This window comes from Strigops habroptila, chromosome 3, assembly GCF_004027225.2.
Source record: "Strigops habroptila isolate Jane chromosome 3, bStrHab1.2.pri, whole genome shotgun sequence".
Taxonomy (NCBI): domain Eukaryota; kingdom Metazoa; phylum Chordata; class Aves; order Psittaciformes; family Psittacidae; genus Strigops; species Strigops habroptila.
In genome coordinates, this window is record NC_044279.2 from 83617912 (window position 1) to 83637259 (window position 19348).

At 43.1% G+C, this 19348-nt stretch overlaps 1 protein-coding gene across 2 annotated transcripts in view; it reads right to left on the bottom strand.

Annotated features, from left to right (window-relative positions):
• The window catches only part of FGF2 (fibroblast growth factor 2), a 51353-nt gene that overhangs the window by 12579 nt on the left and 19426 nt on the right, over positions 1-19348 (bottom strand). The window contains exon 4 of one of the 2 annotated variants that reach the window (XM_030478207.1): positions 18965-19176. In XM_030478207.1, the coding sequence (XP_030334067.1) occupies positions 18965-19176 (212 nt within the window). Of the gene's footprint in view, positions 1-17212; positions 17594-18964; positions 19177-19348 lie in introns of those variants that run through there. The other variant, XM_030478208.1, reaches the window with a different exon arrangement.

Genomic DNA, 19348 nt, shown 5'->3' on the forward strand with positions numbered 1-19348 from the left:
ATTATAACCTACATGACCTTTATGCACTGACAACTAAAAAGGACTCGGTAAATTTACTACTACTATTAAGACTTTCTTTTGTATCTCTTCATAATAAGCCAAGGTATGACCACCTTCCCTTTTTCTGCTAACTAAGAAGAAATGAAGTAGAAGACATAAAAATTTACCTTCATGCCAGGGTAGAAACTCTGACGAAGAAGGATAAAGCTGTACGTTTGAAAAGATATAAAAGTGCTTAGAAAACCTGAATGGAATAAAGTTAAGACACTGAACTGTAATTCAGGAGATGGATTTAAAACCTTCCCCTGACACAAACCTCTAACACTGTAAGATAAAATTATAAAAGTATCCTAAATAAAACTCACCTTTGAGCCATTTCCTTGTTCCTGTATTCAGCACAACCACAAACCTTCTACTCGAACACATGAATCTGTTAATAGAATGCATTTCATAGACACAACACCACGGTCCATAGTACTGCAGTGAAGGTTTTCCCAGAAGAAAAGATACCAAGCCCAGAAGCAGCCACTGTACAAGCCATACAGTTAAAGGCGGAAAACCAGATGTGGCATCATAACAGGAAAGAGAACAAACACATAAAGACAAAATTCTCAACCCAAAATTAAAATTAATCAATATGTATTTATAGCCTGCAGGATAGAAGACATTAAACAAAATTTTAATCAGAAAGTGACTGTATCAAAGTTACCTGGCTCAAAACCAAGAAATGCCTATAAATGTTCTCGTTATAGGGAAAAGATATATAGTATCTGACAATATACCATGAGCAAATCTCTCCTTGCTCACTTTGCCCATGGCATCAGGTGATCCCACCACACTCTTCTCCTTGGAACCACGCTTTCCAACTTCGCTATGCCATAATAAACACAGGAGTAAAGTTCCACTACTAGCTGTGCCATGGTCCTTCTCAGTGAGCTCACCCACACAACAGGAGCACCACCACCCCACAGGGAAGATCGTAAAACTTCAGTTTTCAGCACAGGAAAAACATGCAAACATACAAAGCAGAGATTTTTAATTATGAGTCCAGAGATGGATTGTTTGGTTTTGGTTTTTTTTTTTCCCTCAGTCATTCTGTTACGAGGTTTTCCTCAAGTTTTGTAAAAGGATTCCCATATGAAAAAAAAAATTTAAATAAAAACCACAAGCTGTCCGTCATCCTTTTGAAGTTCAAAATGCTTTCTACAGGCAGATGTGTCCAAATCCTGTCTCCAGCTGCTGAGGCTGGTGCATCTTACAGCAGCCAAGCTGAGTGAGCTACCTGATCCACCAGGATGCGTGGCAACCTCTGCATCTCGACCCAACACTCAAAACGGAGAACATCAATGGTTTGTCAATGTTTTTTCACAGCGAGATCGGTGAACCATAGCTGAGCCAAAATAAATCCTGTGAAAATTTTGACCACGCTCATTTTTGACAGGATATGCAGGAGCCCTAACTCAGCACCCAGTTGTCTAACATTGTTAAAGCTATCATTAAAGACTATTTACGTATGTGTGTATATGTATATATATACAAACACACACACATATATATATTCACAGCCTCCTAAAGCTGTAAGGGTAATCTAACACTCAGAATTTCCAGATTTTATCTTACGGTCATATGTATTCTTGCTTATAAGACCACCTACATTTCTATATGGCAGATTATCCAAACAGCTACATTTACCCACAGAGATGACCATTAACTAGGAAAAAACTTCACTCCGGATGTAGCTCGAGTGAACCTACTGTGCCTTCAAGTAGTATAAAAAAGGATGGGGTGGGACGGACATTTGTTCTTCACACTACATAGAGGCTGTGTTAAGAATATGCATTCACTGATGTTTTAGCTGAAGAACAATACGAGGTACAACCTAACCTGAATTTCCACCAAAACCAGTACAATTTGTGGCATTAAAGGATGTTGAACCACACTGCAGCACGCATCAAAATGCCTGGCAGAGTCTTCCCCACCTTCCTGTACGCTCAGCCTCTCCTGGAAAATACAGCTGTTCTGTATGCACAAACAAATGATCACACAAGATGAACCTGGGGGGTTTTGCCAGCTTCTTTTCTATTAACCCAGGGAATCTGCAGGTGCAGTCTTTCCAACAGTGAGGCTCTGGCAGAGAGATTCTTACCAGCATCTGAAAGGCAGAATGACTAAACAGTAGTTTTCCTTTCTGTTGTAAGACAATTTACAGAAGACCAAATCTCTTCAACACCACTCCCTGACGTATATGTTAAACAGGTTTAACAGTTCTGGGTTTGGATTTTTGGTTGGTTGGGTATTTTTAGATCAGGTCCTCATCCTGTGACATGTTAAACGCAGACAAAACACTGCCCACACTGATGTGTTCCTCCGCTGCAGCCAGCAGAGCTCTGTAGGCATGGATTTCCTCAAGCATTCATCTCACTAGTGGATTGTGGATGTAAAATTATAGTTACACATACATGACTATCCCTCTTTCACAGGGTGTATGGTCAGGACAGATCTACAAGTTGCAGCTTAAACTAGCCAGCATATTTGACAAAGGGTTACAAATGGAGTTATTTCACCACTTAGAGACACTTTTCTAAGAATATGGAAGTTGACAAGTGGTATTTAAGAGCATTGTGGTTGGCAAGGATTCAGATTTCTGTTACGAATTGGATCTTCCCTGTCTTTTCTCAAAAGAGCTCCAAAAAACTATTTTTGACAGTTTTGCATACACCAGCGGAGAAAAGAATTTTATGGACAAGTAGCGCAACACAGAAAAGATGTTAGCAAATGTGGAGAACACTGAAAACATGTACATTTTCCAAAAGTTCTTTTATTGCCCTGAGCGCTAGAACTGAAAAATTACATGTACAGTGAAAACTCTAAAGTCCATTTACAGTTCTCCCAACCCAACAAAGCTTTTTAACGGCCCAGACCAAATAAAACTGCACTTACTTAAATGGTCCCAAATGGTTTCATTGCTCTGCATCATAAAGGGTTCGGCCAAAGACCTCCTTCAAAATTGGTTTATTTAGAAGATCTTGGCAAAATCTAGCAACTTAATACTTTAGGAAAAGAGAACTGCACATCTTGGAAGTTACTCACTGCTGAGTACTACCTTTCTCGCACACTCCCAGTCGGACATCTGCTGGCAGCTGCAGAGGAGCGCTGCTGCCAGCCCCAGCTTCCCAAGCCCTTTGCCTGGGGCAATCAGTGTGCGTGAAGCCATGTGCCATTATTTTATTCATAGCAGCTGCATTGGCTAAGATGTTCTGGAGCAGGAGTATGCCACACTGTCACCAAGGAAGAGGGAAAGCAAAGGTCATAGTGGGGAAGGAAAGGGACAGAAACACGTTAGTTAAAAAAAAAAAAAAAAAAAGACAGAGACATAGAGAGAAAACAGGAACTTAGACGGGGCAGGATATAAGGGTGCAGCACAGGAGGGTGCAGGAGAATGAGGCAAATTCCTGCACCTTAAGTAGCTGGACTTTGAGATGTATTAGCCACATGGATTCATAAAATCCTCGTTTTCCTACTCCTCCACAAGGAAATGGGAAATGTAACCACTACATCATAGAAAACCTAAAATAAAAGCCAACCCTCAGATCGTGGCTTTGGATACACTTACACAGTTAATAAAGGTATGATTAAGGCCTAAGCTATACTTCCACTATAATCTACCTACTAAAGATCCCTATGAACTGTCTTCAGTGCACTAAAACCATGAGTAAGCAGCCACAGTCAGAATCGCACAAAAGTCGGGTCAGAATTCTGCCCCTACCTAGTCCAGCCTCCTGCTCAAGGGGTTCCATAGCTTCCCATGGGAAATCCTGCTGCCACGTTTTCACTACTGCCAAACGCACACGCAAACTATATCAAAGCTCACAAGGGTTAACCCTTGTTTCCTGCTGTCACACATGTAAGGCACAACAACAGTGCCCCACACCCATGTACGTGTGCAGAGGCTGCTTTCATGCTTTGCAGAGTTTTCCCACCACAACAAAATGCTGCTCCCTGGGCAGGACAACACAACCCGAATATCTCCCTTCAGTACCTACACTCTTCCCTGCAGGACACCAAGTACCACCCCAAATATCCCAAGACAAGACAACAGCATCACTACACCGCCTATAATCTTCACATTCAGCTCTTCATTGTTCTGCCTCTCACTTAAATAACCTGCTTCGAACAGCAGGAAAGAGCAGCTCTTTTCACAACTCTAACTTTACTATTGATGTTCTGCAAGAATATGACATGAAATACAACATTTTACCAAGAGGACTCTGGGCTCAAAACCACTGATCAGCCAAGGCTCCAAGAGATTTTTTTGCGTTTCTGAACTTCTCAACAGCAAACACATACTCAGACCCTGCAACTAACAGAGCAGCTCATGGACCCTGAAAAGAGCAGAGGAATCTGATGGTATTTCAACCCGTTTTCAATAACATACAGACACTGTATTTGAACTAAAAAGATCATTAGCAAAACACCTCTAGCTCAGTTTACAAGAAGGGAGAGTTTATGTACCCCCTGAAAAATCCCAGGCTGCACGTCTCTGGATCAATGACTAGTGTTACTGCAGTCTCTGCTGTGGAAAAGCTAAACCCCAGCCAAAGGCTCAGGGCCCACTTCCAACATATTTGCAGAGGCCCTGTAAGGAAAATCCTTCCATGAGGCCCCCAAATGACACTGTGGTGAAGCTGTTGCCCCAGCTCCCTGTCACTCATCCTCCTGCACCTCCATGCCCACAGAAAAGAATAAAACAGCAAGTATTTGCAGTCCCACTGATACAGAGGTGGATCGCCTCTGGAGCGAATAAGTATCAGAAATGCAAGGAAGTTCACGAAAAAAGGGAGGGAAAATAAGAATCAACAATGCTTTGCTAAATGCAACACCCTACGACCAAATTCCCTCTCCCACATACTCCAGGGCTGAAGTTGGCTGATTCCTTTGTGCTTGGGGGCAATGTCTATTCCCCGCCAGGTGTCCAAGCAAGACACACAGTTGAGTGTGCTCGCTCCACACCTAACACAATAAACCCTCCCAAACCCAAGGGTTGGTTCATCAAAGATACACATGCATGTACACACACACAGAAATTAATACCCCATTTTGGCATTTCCAGAGCCAAAGCTGCCTGCTGGCCCAGATCCAAGCCCAGCCCATAAGCTGGTGATGCCTACTGTAACTTATCTCAAGGAACTGGAAATATCTTTGGCTCACTCTCTCCCACATCTGGTCTCTGACGCTTTTCTCAAAGACATATTAAGCATATGAACATCTTCTGCTAACTGATAAGCTTTGCATTGACATATGAGGCAACCCCAGTCTTGAGACAGCAACCAGAAAAAAACTCTGCTCTCTTTCATGCACTCATCGTAAAGCAACTGTGCCATTGCCAGAGTTGAGGTACACACTCCTAAAACCTAGAACACATGGGGAGAAAGGAGAAATAGATATTAAAACCTGCAAGCAAACCTCAGCAGGAGAGGTGGCCTTTTAATAAACAAAAGCCACAGAATAGCAACAAAAACAATCAAGCAAATGAAGTGTCACACTGAGAAATAATGAGTCACACTCCCGTACAAAGGCACAGTTCTTTGCTTTTGCATGACAACATTGTAAGTGTATCTTTTTCCTTTTTGCCAGCCAGAGGCATAAAACCACTCACAGACAGGCCTAAGGTCTTTAAAATGTAAACATCTACAACAAAAATACACACTTCTGAAATAGGAACATTTCAGAAAGTTCCGGTTACACTTAAAAGTAAATCCAAGGTTTTAACAGAATAATAACTTATCTAACTGTTTAAATATCAACCCGCTAACCTTGTCTACCACATTAACTTGGACATTCACAGATTTTAAGAGGTTTCATTGTTTTGAGTAGTACAAATACCAAATACAATAATTTCCCTATTCAGGTTCTCCACCTATTCTCATTTATATCTTGACCTTAATTCCTACAAATGTCCAACACCACCTAACACATACCCATCACACTGGGAATCCTCCCCAGGAAACACTGATGACCATATACATACCATTCGCAAATGCTCCCTAGAAATTTCATATAAAGGACAGTAAAGTCATCCTGCAGAAGATCAATTTCAGAATAAGGTGACATACAACATTTCTAGCAACAGTCTGGCTTAGTGCTCCCTGTCCATTTGCCTAAGTGTAAAACACAATTACATTTCTCCATTTCACACAGCTTGCATAAACTGGTTGATCAAACTTCATCAGGTCCTTTAAAAGTTAAAAACACTAGAATTTCCATATTCTGCTTACAAAACACAACTTGGGTTATTTTATGCTGCCGAGTAAGTAAACAGTGATTGCTTGGCATTACGCAAGGACTTCAAACACCAGAAACTGCAAGTACGCCATCATATAAAATTCTTCTCAATTCCTAGCTGCCACACTGCAGTCTCCTTGTCACTGCAGATGAGCTGACTGAATCATTTAAAGGCAAGAGGGCAAAAACAAGCAGAAAAAATTACTAACTTTATCAGAGAAGAACTTCGTTCATTACTGGATACAGGCAAAAAGGCCTAACCTCCAGATTACCAATACCTTTATCCTCAATTCTTGATTTAGAACAAAATTTGAGGGTTTCCTCATCAAAACAACGAACACATGTTCACACATGGTTTTTAGGACTTTTCCCAAAGGGCTTTTCTTAACAAGGGTAAGTAATCCATCATGTGTCTTTCAACTGCTTTCACTCCATTTAGTATTCCCTAAGGTAAATTGCAGAATAAACGCTTCCCATTGTTCACCTCTAAAACAAAGCTGATGCAGCTATTTAGCCAACATAGTAACATCACTGACTAATATCAGAAGATGCATACAGACCCTGCAGAATTTCAGCTCTTCATGTTTACCATGCATTCACTAATCTCTTTGTAACTACAACCTGTTTTTTCACTTGCAGCAAAATAAACATATATAAAAACAGGGACAACCTGAGATGAGCCCAAAAGCATCACTTCCTAGGACAGAGAAGGTAAATGTATCTTAATTTCTAAAAGGTATTTTTAGTGCTCTTTCTTCACATACAACTCACACAACAACTATTCAGTAGTACGTAGTATTTTAGGGCTGTAACTGATGCTGGAGCAGTAGCAGATCTGATGAGATGAAAGGAAAAGGCTGCCAGAACAGTGGTGAGAAAGTGTCAGCCCGTAGGCTTAATAAGTCTCAGTGTCACCATTGGAAAGGAAAAGCTGGATTTTAGAAATGGCAAGAAGAATCAGCAAACTGTATTTCAACAGTCTGAAGCACAGTGGTGAAAGAGCAACTGTGTCAGGCATCCAGAGCGCCAGGGAGATGGCATAGCAGACAGGAGTAGGAAGAAATAACAAGCTGATCAGAAGGAGTTCCTATGAATTAAGTTGTCCTTTAAAGCTGATTGCTTTTAATCTGGTCAGAAGGTTCAGAGACAGCAACTGTGCTGGTTTTGTATTGCCTCTATCTCCAATACCAATGAAATGTAATTAATCACTGAATCTTTAATGAATATTTTTGCAAAAAGTAAAAAAAAAAAATTCAGAATCCATATACACGCACACACAGTATTTCGCTGGTGCCTGTCCACCTTGTTTACTGCAAGAGCAACGCAAAGACAACATGCAGCCCAGAGACTTACTTCATCCCCCATCTGTTTTATCCCCTTCCATCAAGCTAAGTAACCACCCTATGCTGACATTTAAATAATGCATCCACAGGGGAACAGCACGAGCTGCAGTGAAGGACAGCAGCTGTCAATCACTGCTGACCCAGAAAAGTAGTGAACCAGTCTTCACAAAAAGGTTCTGATTTGCTTCTGAATGCAGCCTCACCTGAGCATTAAGACTTCTTCTTTGTAAGAAATCAAATTCCCCTAACATCGAAAAATAAATTGCACCATGCATTTTTAGACTTGCCTTCAAATATTTGGGTAACACTTTTCACTTTTACAGCCCCCTGTGATCACTCTGAGGAGGCAGATGGAATATGCTGTAGGACCCAGCCTGTAATGGGGAGCCAAGAACTTTGGTCTGCAGGACCACAGAGAGATGGATCAGGCTGTAATCACTTCCCCAGCTTCCACCTCCCTGAATAAAATCCCACTGCTTATTCTGAATGCCTTCAAACCATACTAAGAAGGGACATCAGCACTTTCCTGACAACAAAAGACCAGACCTTACAATCTGAAGCTTGGAAGAACCTACCTGGCTCTCTGCTGTTTCAGCCACACCATTACTAGTATTAACTATGCTGGTTTAAATCTCCACGCTGCTCCAGACTTCACTGCAAGAACATGCTCCCAAAGTATGCCACAGCTACAAGCAACAGCAATCGCAGCCTCTCCTTATGCCACATCAAATAAGCAGGCAGGCCAGACGTCTCTCACTCCTAACAGCATTTTGTCCTAATATACTATCACATAGACAATATGGATCCATGCTACTAGAGTTTGATCACTGAAATTCGGTCTTATTTTGAGACACCTTGCTCTGCTCTTTAATATCAAAGAGTAACACTTTACAATCACAGGTACCAGCTCAAGCACAGACAGGCTAAACACTCTGGAAGATATCACTTCTTGAAGCAGTTAAAGCAAGCAGAAGGTTGGGACTGAAATAAATTAAAACTGACAACATGGGGCAGTTCTGTAGACCTCTTCAGCTCTGAGGGATTCCTGCATTTCTAAGGGCACAAGCACAGTAGGTCTTTTCCTCTATTTTCCCAAGTGAACTACATTGCCATCAGCAAAACATCCACAGTGACTTTGTAAACATCTGTAAAACCACAAAATGAATCCTTCATATTTACATATTCAGAGGTACGGCCAGGCACACATTTAGCTGTTCTTCCCACTTGCTCCATTACACTTGGAGAAACCCGATGAACTGAATCCATATGCTATTTCCCAGACACTGCTCAGCCCAACAAGTCTGTGCAGCAGGATACCCAGATTACTTCTAAACAGAGATGATGGTCTCTCCCCATACATCCTTTATATGGCCCTCACTGACTGCTTCTCCACACTAAAAATACTCTCATTTTTGTATCCATCTATGTCGCCCCAGGTATCAACAGGACCTCAAGGAGTATTGCACAAACTACTCTGCAGGTGTGGTCCTCTACATCCAGAAATCTCAGTCTCATTATTGGTCTTCCCAGAGTTGTGGGGCTGTATTAACACTAATTGTCATATGATCCCAAAATGACTATTCTAACCTGAAATGAAACATAGGTAACAACCACACGGACTCTTCTCTCTGTTCATCCTCTTCAAGTCATCCATTAAGGAAGACTCTGTATCTTGTCCTGCGTTTTAACAGACGAGATGGTTCAGGACGTGGTACCACAAGACAGGCAGTAACAGTTGAGCTGCTGGTAGCTGATATATGCTAAGGACAGCCTTTATTGGCAAAAATAACCCCAGAGCTACACCACCACAGAATGGCAACACAATGTCTAATAAAACACATAAAGCACAGTAAGTTTGCAGATGGACATCAGGTACTGTGGGTCAGCCTGAGAGTAGAAAGAGACAAGAAACAGACTGCAATTATTTTCAAGCTGTATCCCAGTTGGTTTCTATCCTTGACTTTACAAAACACATCACCAGGCAGTATTTCATAGCCATGAGTATCCGGATTTTGTGACTTGCACATTCCAGCTGGAATGCTAACGACTGCTGTTTTCCAAGATCTGCTGAAGTCTCGCCAGAAGGTAAGAGGCAAGCTAACAAGCTCCGCAGCACAAGAACATAACTTCACCAAATTGGCACTGCAAATGGCTATGGAGTCAAGTTCCCACTTCACCCTTGCCTAGTACCCTTAGTGTCTTTCTCCTTTGAATCACTCAAGCCACGTGGTTTCAAGCTCTAAAAGTCAACCATGAGTGATAGGTTCATAAAGGATCACTCAACCAGAAGTGCACCATGACAGTTTCTGCAAGACAACCTCCACCCAACTTTGTAGACATCATCTCATTTATACTCTTGGACGATCGTATCAGGCTGCAGTCAAAATCTGGCCCTACCCTGAACAAACAAAAAACTACATAAGATAATAATCCTGAAATGCCACCAGTACCCCAGAGAGTCACCCTTTAAATATTTTTATTGAGAAGTCAGGCGGCAGCAGAAGCAGCAGACAGGAACTCAATTTACCAACATATTGTCACAAAACTCCCTGCTGAAAATTACAAATGATGAGGGAGTTGCTTTATTTTGAAACGCTCAGTCTTAAACAGAAACTAATAAAAATAAAGACTATTAATTCTCCATCAGAATTGAAACGCAATCTCATTAACAACTTTCAGGCTTCAAAAATCATGCCATAAACATTTCAAATAGCACCTGGTATAGAGACTCAATTCAGAGATTTCATGCAAATATGGACTTTATTCAGTAACAGTAACTTCAGCATTCTCAGGATAAGCTTTGCTTCAAAACTGGATTGCATTAACGTTATATAGTCCATTTTGTTTTTACTAAATAATTGCACTTAACATGCTGCTACTGACAGTCAAAGAGCTCCATTGCTTCTTGGGTTATTAACCAATTTAGTATAATCAATCACTCCTCAAGTATTTTGAACCAGTGGCCAGTGATCCCAGGGCAATGCTTCCAAAACTGCTAAAAACCATAATAATCAAAACACAAATTTCAGTCATCTCTTTCAAATACAGTCTTCTCTTGTTCACATCAGAATTTATGGATGGATTCATGGATTTAGCTCAAACTGCTTGAACAAATGAGGAAACATGAGAAAATGTTTTTTCTGGGAAATAAAAAGGAAGAAAAAGGTAAAAAATATTAATCTTGGAGAAAAACTCTCAAAGAAACTCTTATTACATGTTTCACTTCACTGTTAGCAACTTTCAGTATATGAAACCACTGAATAATTCTTTTTTAAAACTGCTTGCCATGTATGTAATTTGGGGGAGTTGGGTAAAGCTTACAGAAACAAAATGTCACTGGAAATAATATAATTTAAAATTCAGGTTGAGACATTGATTAATTAAAAGGCAATTAACCAGAATTCTGACCAAAAAACCTGCAGTGGAACAGGTCCCTTTTCTTTTAGCAATTACAATAGACGTATGCATTCTGTGGAAACTGAACACAAGAAGAGTACATTTTGCTGGGGTTTATCTGTGAGCACCTTCTGAATTCTGTGACTGTTAATTCTACTTCTGAAACAGGTGCTACATCTCTTCTTGCGCATTTAACTGTCTGTGCACTTGGCACCTCTCTTGCTTTTATTAGAGAATAAAGAATCCAAACCTGCTTTTATTACAGCAGATCAATCTGATCAACTTTCAAAACTCTTTAGTAAGATACACCCAACACACTTAAAAAACAAACAAACAAAAGGAAAAGAGAAAAACCCAAACCCATGGGTTTCAACTAACTCCAATTTAATCTCTTCATCTAGCATGTCAAAAGAAATTGTTAACTTAAAAAAACATTACTAACATAGTCCACCTTCTGTAAAATGCTTTCAAATATATTTCTACCACAGGACAAACTTTTTCTTAGAACCGGCTGCCAAATAAAACCCACTAGCAGCCACCTGATCTCAGTCTTTTGATGAACAATTCAGGAACATGCAGCTCCATTTTACCAAGATGACAACTCAGAACCTTCGTTCTGACTTCAGTAAATGTCTTACATGCATCATTGCAGTTTTTACCAAACATTTTAATCTGCCAAAGTAAATGGGGCACAAAGACAGCTTTTCCAAGAATCTGAATTTAAGTGACTTTCTCCATAATTTCACTGTATGCTGTCAAACTACTGTATGTTATGCATATTTGCCTTATTCATTCACCTATGGCTGTGCAAGGGCTTTCTTCTGTAAACAAGAATATGTAAGTATCTACAAGCGTTCCTGATTTCTAAAGCCTGTAAGAAGGTTTAAGGGCTAAATCCTGCCCTCTAGTGTACCTGTGGATGGTGGTGCCCTGGGAACCTTCCACACTCTCCCAACAGCCATTTCCAAATGATTTCCAGGATAGTTCAGTGCCCACCAAAGACATTTTGTATTTGCCTTGCTCCATGTTCAGAGTGTACCCACTACTCAGTCACACACCTTTGGGGTGGGTAAGACTCACTAAAATCGGGTGAGAGGATTAGCAGACACAATGACAGATGTGAGAGCGTCCTCCCCTGAACAGCACCGCTCAGCGTGCCCAGCCAACACAGGTGGTCTGTTCCTCATTTCATTAATTTACCCTGCAGGACCACACACAAAACAGCATGCTGGTATTTCTATGATAAAATAAGCAGAAGACGCAAAGGAAGCATATTCTCGACTTTTTTTACACAGGGGCTCTCTGCTACCTCATTCCCTAAACCAGCTACATCTGAGAGCCAGGAGGAATTTCTGTGTTGACCATGTTGTAGAGAATTAGTATTTGGCAAACCAGTTAAGGTCTGTGCAATAGATCAAAAGTAATGCAAAAATAGTCTGTTTTCAGGCACATCTGTGGGACACCAAAATAGGAGAAATCTTCCAATTCCCAAGTAACTTAAGCACCTATAAAAAAACCTAGGCACCAGGTACTAAACCTTCATAATAAAACACTTCCTAACATTTGCTCAAAGTTGTCTTTCTCAGGATCACAGGAAGTTTTCTTCCATTCGCATGAACAGTGATCAGATTTCTATCTTCTTGACTAAGCTGTATGCTCTAAAAGTCTGGATATACTTCAGTACTGCCTTTTCAAAACATTTACAGCATAACCATTTAAATGTTGTGTACGATACAAGTAAAAATCACAACATTAACAACTACTTATGAAAGAGACTTTCTTAAGAAGGAATTTTCCTGGACCAGTATTAATCTGTTTTACATTTTCTTCAGATACTTGTGGAAGAGTAGCCAGGTACTAAGCAGGAAGGTATTTCAGACATCTGCAGGGTTGACAAAAGCTCTCGCTGCTGAATCCTTTCCAAGTGACAAACTAGAGCCTTGTCACCTCATTAAAGAGTGGACAAGAAAGGCTTGGGATTCCTCAGACACCTTGGTTTATGCTCACCATGAAATAAAGCTGCTTGAGAAATTATGGAAATATATAAATGCCAACCATTCCTCAGTGAGGCAAACTGTGAAGGGAAACAGCTGTGCTATGAGACATTCGCTAAAATGTATGGATAAACGTTCCCTTTCCATTTTCCTTGCTTTTCCCGTTCACTGGCACTGTAGCCTCTTTGAGGCAAACACCTCTGGACAGTTTCTAAAAACATTTCCAAGAAGACTCTCTTCTCTGTATGTTTTCCAGGGCAAAAATCAGAAGTTGTTGATCAACAACAATGACGACAAAAAGACAGACATGGGTTTTTTGTTTTGCTTTAAACAGCAAAACTCTAAGAAAGCGACTTCTGTTCCTTGTTTGTCTGAAACATACCTCTTCAAGGGAAAAAAAACCCCAGAAGTCCCCAGGGTGTGTCCAAAGGGGCACTTCACTGAAGTCACTGCACAACACACATCAGATGTGGCAATACTGACCACGTAAAACGTATTGTCCTGGTTTTTAGCTGTGTGAATCATACCATTCCAACCCTCCAGCACACAGGATGCCAACTTCCATTCCCCATTTCACTAACGACACAATTACAAATAAACCAAGGTGAATGGGGTGAGTATAGAACAGTCAAAACTCTCGGTGCCATGACATAAAACAGACCGTAGAGTTCAAACAAGCCGTCCCTTAGTACTAGAGGCAGAAGGAAGGGAAGTAAGAAAGGACATGGATCATGGAAATCTGTTTACAGTATTAGACTTGGGTCTAAAACATAAGGAGGTAGTCATTTGCCTTCTAAAATAAGAACTTTCTGAAAAGTAAAAATGAGGATGTGCTAATCAAATGCTACTTTATATAATTAATTCATGAGAATAGCAGCTACCACAAGAATCTCTCCTGTCCTTTAATTAGACTTCTAAACCAAATTCCCTGCAGCCATTATATTTCTTTTCTCAAAACTATCTTACAAAACTTTTTACTCAATTAAGAACACCATGAGTTATTTGAGGTGTGTATTTTCTTTGTTAATTTCTTTTTTAAAGTCTTCTCACGTAGTCCCACATTTATTGCCATCTGCCATGCCAACGTGACCTGCCAGGCATACCACAAGATTTCACAGGGACTTCCACAGAGCAGCACTCACCAGGTCAGGGTTCAGCATCGCGCAGATTCGTATCAAATGACGTATTTACAACAAAGATGTTAAGGATGTGAACCATGTAACGCCGTAGCAACGTGCCTTGCTGACGCTTCAAGCACTCATTTCTGTACTTCTCAGAAATAAAAGTTCTTCCAGGAAAAAAGGAAGAAAAACAAAAAAAAAAAAAAAAAAGAAAACAAAACCAAACAAACAACAAACCAAGAGCTGTCTGATAATGGGAAAAGGAGAGCATGACAGTAGGGGTAAGGGAGCAGCTCAGGAACAGTAGCACTCCTAGATGCACTTGTCAGAAGTGAATCCCACCAGCCCTCCAGCCCTATCAACCTTACAAACTGCTCTTTTTAAACACAGGGATTTTCTGGGTATGACCAGAGAGTGCCAAGCTGATGGGTGCCTGAGAAGCCCCCCGGCAGCAGACTCTCTGCAGCATGGGGCAGAGGCTGAATCAGTTACTTGTGGCTTGGGTTTTCTTTACCTGTTGCCACAATCGACTCAAGAGGAAAAAGGGTAGGAAAAAAAGAGGGGCTTCAGAAAGACAAGTGCCAAAGGAAAGGGAGAAGAATTCTAGTGATCAGACGATACTGAGGAGGCAGAGAAGAAAAAGTACAGAGACAAAATGGAGAGCTGAAAAGAAATTACAGCAAAAATAAAGCTATAGAGCAAACCAGAGAAACTTGAAAGGGAGAGAGTAAGGCAGTACCACCAACACCAGAAAGATTTTCAAACATAATTCTCTACTGGGAAAGCAACATGAGAAGTCAGTTCAAAAATTTTTAGCAGTGATAAGGCTTAACAGGAAGAGAAAACACATTAGATGGACTCGAGAACATAAAACTAGTACTAGTTTTCCTGGCAGAATAATAAAAAAAAATGCCAGAGGGGGAGATGATTATGGGGGACCTCTACGGCGAAAAAAGACGACAACAATGAATGCCACCACCACTCAAGGCGGCTTGGCCCAGTCAGGTGAGTGCAGAACACCACACACCACAACTAGCATTTTTCACTGCAAAAGCAGAGTGCAGAATGAGGCAAGAACCTGATAGCCATGGCAATGTCCAGAGTCAGCATCAGCCTTGTATGTCCTCAATCCCTTTGGAGCAAATTTCCAGCATATTTTCATAGCTATTTCTAGGGGCAAGATGACACGTTTGCTGAACTAATGTGAGTTATTTCCTGTAAGAATTCCCACATTTCCAAATACAAAAGGTGAAATCAAGCTGAATATATTACTGCACACTTTCCAGCACAGACTTGATCCTGCACAGTAACTGACCGGTATGTGTAAAAACCAAACCACCTACCTATATGGTAAATTAACGCTTTGCTGTAGGCATCAACATTTGTAAAGTCCACATGCAACAATTTACTGCATTGTATTGGCAACATATTTTGTTACTACTCGCACAACATCAACTACGCTTCCCTTTAAACCAGTATGTGAGAAAGAGAGAAATGCAAACATATAGGACCAAGTCTGAAAGCTTCCTATAGCTTTTCCTAAGAATACTCATTGGTCCAATAAAGGATGCTAACTTCCACAAAATATGCTGTTCCACATATATCTTCAGCCCATCGTAGCTACAATATTTCTACCAAAGAGTCACAAAATAAAAGCCTCAGAATGAAGCTCAACTTGGCAATACTGTTATTTGGGAACAGTCTGTTACAGTATTTCTGTGGAATCCTTGGAAAAAGCTTCATTGTAAATGGTGAGTGTCCAAAGTGGAAAGTAATATTTAAGAACCTTTGGTCTGTCTTCTCACTTCCTTCTCCTCTTCATGTTCTGATTTCAGCCCCATCTGTGCATCTATCGCTCAGAGCAAAACAGGCAAAGAATCACAGTAAGACATTTCACCTGCTCTTTAGGCCAAGTGCCTGCAGGCAGGCCACTGCCTGGTCAACGTGCACACATTGTACAGCAAGAAGTTTTCTCAAACCAGGACTCTCATTGAGACTACCTATCTGACAGACAGCAATACAGCAACTCCTTGTACCAGTTTTGAAGGAAATAGCTCATGAGCACACTTCAAAAACTCGCTGCTACATTCACAAAAACTCCATACTGCATACTTTAAAAATATTCTGAGGTCTGAAAAAAGGAGTTTTGCTCTTGGGACAAGGAAGAACCTGCGTTTGTAAGAGCAACCTGCCCCACGCTCCCTGCGAGAGCGCCTGTGGCAGAGCAGGCACCGCAGAGGCCAACTTGGGTCACAGACCCTTGGACCGCACTAACCACTCAACCCATGGGATGCGTTCCCAGCTGAGAGCCACTTCCTCGCTCAAAAGATCAGGTATCAGGGGACAAACTGCTTCTGGTGGAACCCATACAGATAAAATGTAAAAATACATTTTATCTGTATTTTATCTGTTGTTAACTAAGCTTAAAAAAAAAAAAACAACCCACACAAAAAAACCCAACACAACATACAGTGTTTTAAGCCCCACAGGTGTTTTGACAGTATTTTTATAAACCCTGCTTCCTTTAACAGATTTACACCTCCATTCTTAAAAGTACTTGTATGCTAAGAGTACTCCTATTCATGAAGACCTACCCACACTGGGAAAAAACAAACTTCTACCTTTATAACACTAACGTCCTTACTAGAGATGCGTAAAGCAGCCGAGTGCCATTACACAAGTTTAAGAGCCATGCAAACCAATTCAGACACTTTCAAGCACCTGAGCAAACCTCCACGTGTTTGATAAGCTCTACACCGCAGCAGGTTGAATGAGTTTGCACAGGGACATCCGCCCGGCGCCGATGTGGTGGTACCCGACCATGGGAAGCCCGGCGCGATCTGGAACCACCATCGTCGATACACGCCTTATACGTACATATGCACAAACCGCATATCCGCGCATAGGCTCGTTTATTTATACACGAGCATATGCGTATTTACGCACGCTTTCTAAGCAAAGCTCGTTGCCGATGCTTCAAGAAGGCGAGACGGCCGCCGAGGCGCCGGCCCCTCTCGGGAGCCCCGCTGCCCCGGGCGCAGGGGCCGCCCAAGCCCCGGCCCAGCGGGACACTCACTGTGAGGGTCGCTCTTCTCCCGGACGCCGTCCACCCGGCCGTCGGGGTTGATGCGCAGGAAGAAACCGCCGTTCTTGCAGTAAAGCCGCTTGGGGTCCTTGAAGTGCCCGGGGGGGAAGGCGCCGCTGCCCCCATCGTCGGGCAGCGCCGGCAGGGTGGTGATGTTCCCCGCCGCCGCCGCCGCCATGCGCCGGGCCCCGGCGGCGCTCCGCCGCCCCGGGCCCCCGCCGCCTCCCGCCGCCAGCCCCGGGCGGCCTCGCCCCCTGCCGCGGCTGTCCAGCCTCGCGCGCCGCCGCCCGCCCCGAGCTCTGCCCGGCGCGGCCGAGGGTCCCGTCCCGCCCGGTCCGCGGGAGCTGCGCAACGGCGCTGCCGGCCGGCGGGAGCGAGGGAAAGCGAGGAAGGCGGGCGCGCAGAGCCGAGCACGCCAGGGACGGGCTCCCCGGCGACACCGGGCTGCCCCCGCCGCCGCCCCGCCCTCGGTCGCCCCCGCCCCGCGCCGGGTGCCGCTCCCTGCCGGTGGCGGGGCGGCGGGCGCGGAGCGGCCCAAAGGGAAGAGCGGCTCCGGCTGGAACCGGGGTGTGCGGGGGGAGTCCCGAGTGCGCGGGGCGGCAGCGGGTCCCGGCGCCGGACTGAGCTGTCCTGGGAGCGGAGCGGGGCAGGGGAACCCCAGCCGGAATCGCAGGGCTTCGTTCCGTCAGAGCGCATCGGCTCCCGCCGCCGGTCAGTCCGGCGGCGCTGGGAACGTGTGCGACGAATGTGCCAGATTCAAGGCCGGACATCTTCTCCTCGGCCTTATAAATAACACAACTGGAGGGTGAGTTTAACCAGAAGTTACGTGGCCTTTGTATCGTATTAAATCGTTTAAATCACAGTATAATGAAATGTGCGTTGACCTGTTAAAATCCACATGCCCACTGTTTAATTTCTGTGCATTTACTGGGAAGAAACTAGTTCTGTTCCCATTCTACAGCAGCAAACTGATCAACTGGTATCTACAAAGAGCAACACATGGAAATTCTGGCACCAGCCTTCTAACAACACTACTAGTATTTCTAAACCAAATGCATATGTCGCTTATAAAGCATATTGACCCATCGAAAACATTTTGTGCCTAAGGCTGACAACAAAACGGAAGGAGGAGGTTTGTTTCCAAATGCCTACTTTGTGCCCCATCTCCTGCCTAGCAGGGGGCTGTTCTCACCTGGACCTTGGGAAGCAATCTGATTTCAAAGGCAGCGCAAGCAGTCCTGGATAATCCCAACTGGGACAGCTAACGGTGGTCTTTTCACTTCACAATGCCGACGCACAGCAACTCACAGGCAGAAACAAACACCAAAGCCAGGCACACTGTCTGGAATTTGCGAATTTTAATATTCTTTCTGCTAAAATTTGTTGCCGGTCAACTTCCCTTCCCAACTCTGACCCCTTGCAAGCCATAAATTGTAATTCTTTACCAGAATCGGTTACACTGCTTCCCACACCCTCACTCCAGACGCTTAATCATGATGAATGGAGCAGACAGAGCACAGCCTGGCCCAGCTCAGGGCCGACGCAGGTTGACCCCCCTGTCAGTCACCTCGCAGCACCATGGGCAGGGCCAAACGCCTGCCATCATTGCCCATGCACGGGGATTTCAGCCCCATTGTTGAGGAGCATGCCCTCCCACTCTTTACATTCTCCAGCCTCTTGCCACCCATCCACTTACAGCACTTTCTGCTATTTCTCCCGGAAATCCCACCGTGATCACTGTACCTGAGAGTTTTGGACAGTCACAGCCAACAGTGAAGACCCTCCTTGTTTCCTCTTGCTCTTCTTCTGCAACAGAAGCTGCATTCAGGGCATTTTGTGTCCTTCCACCACAGAGCCTTCTACAGTACTTGCCTCTTTCTTGGAAGACAGATGAAGGGAAGATGAAGGTATTCTGAGGTAGATGAAAGGAAGGGGTGAAAACGCCATTCTTAAACCTGTAAGAAGTTGTTTATTTTTTAAACAACAACAAAACCAACCAAACAAACAAAACAAAACACAACTTTTCTAACGACTAAGTATCCATAGTTTCACTCAACCATTTCTGTAACTCTGTCTTCCCCTGCAAGCACAGCAGACTGCTCACAGCCCTCACATATCAAACCCTGA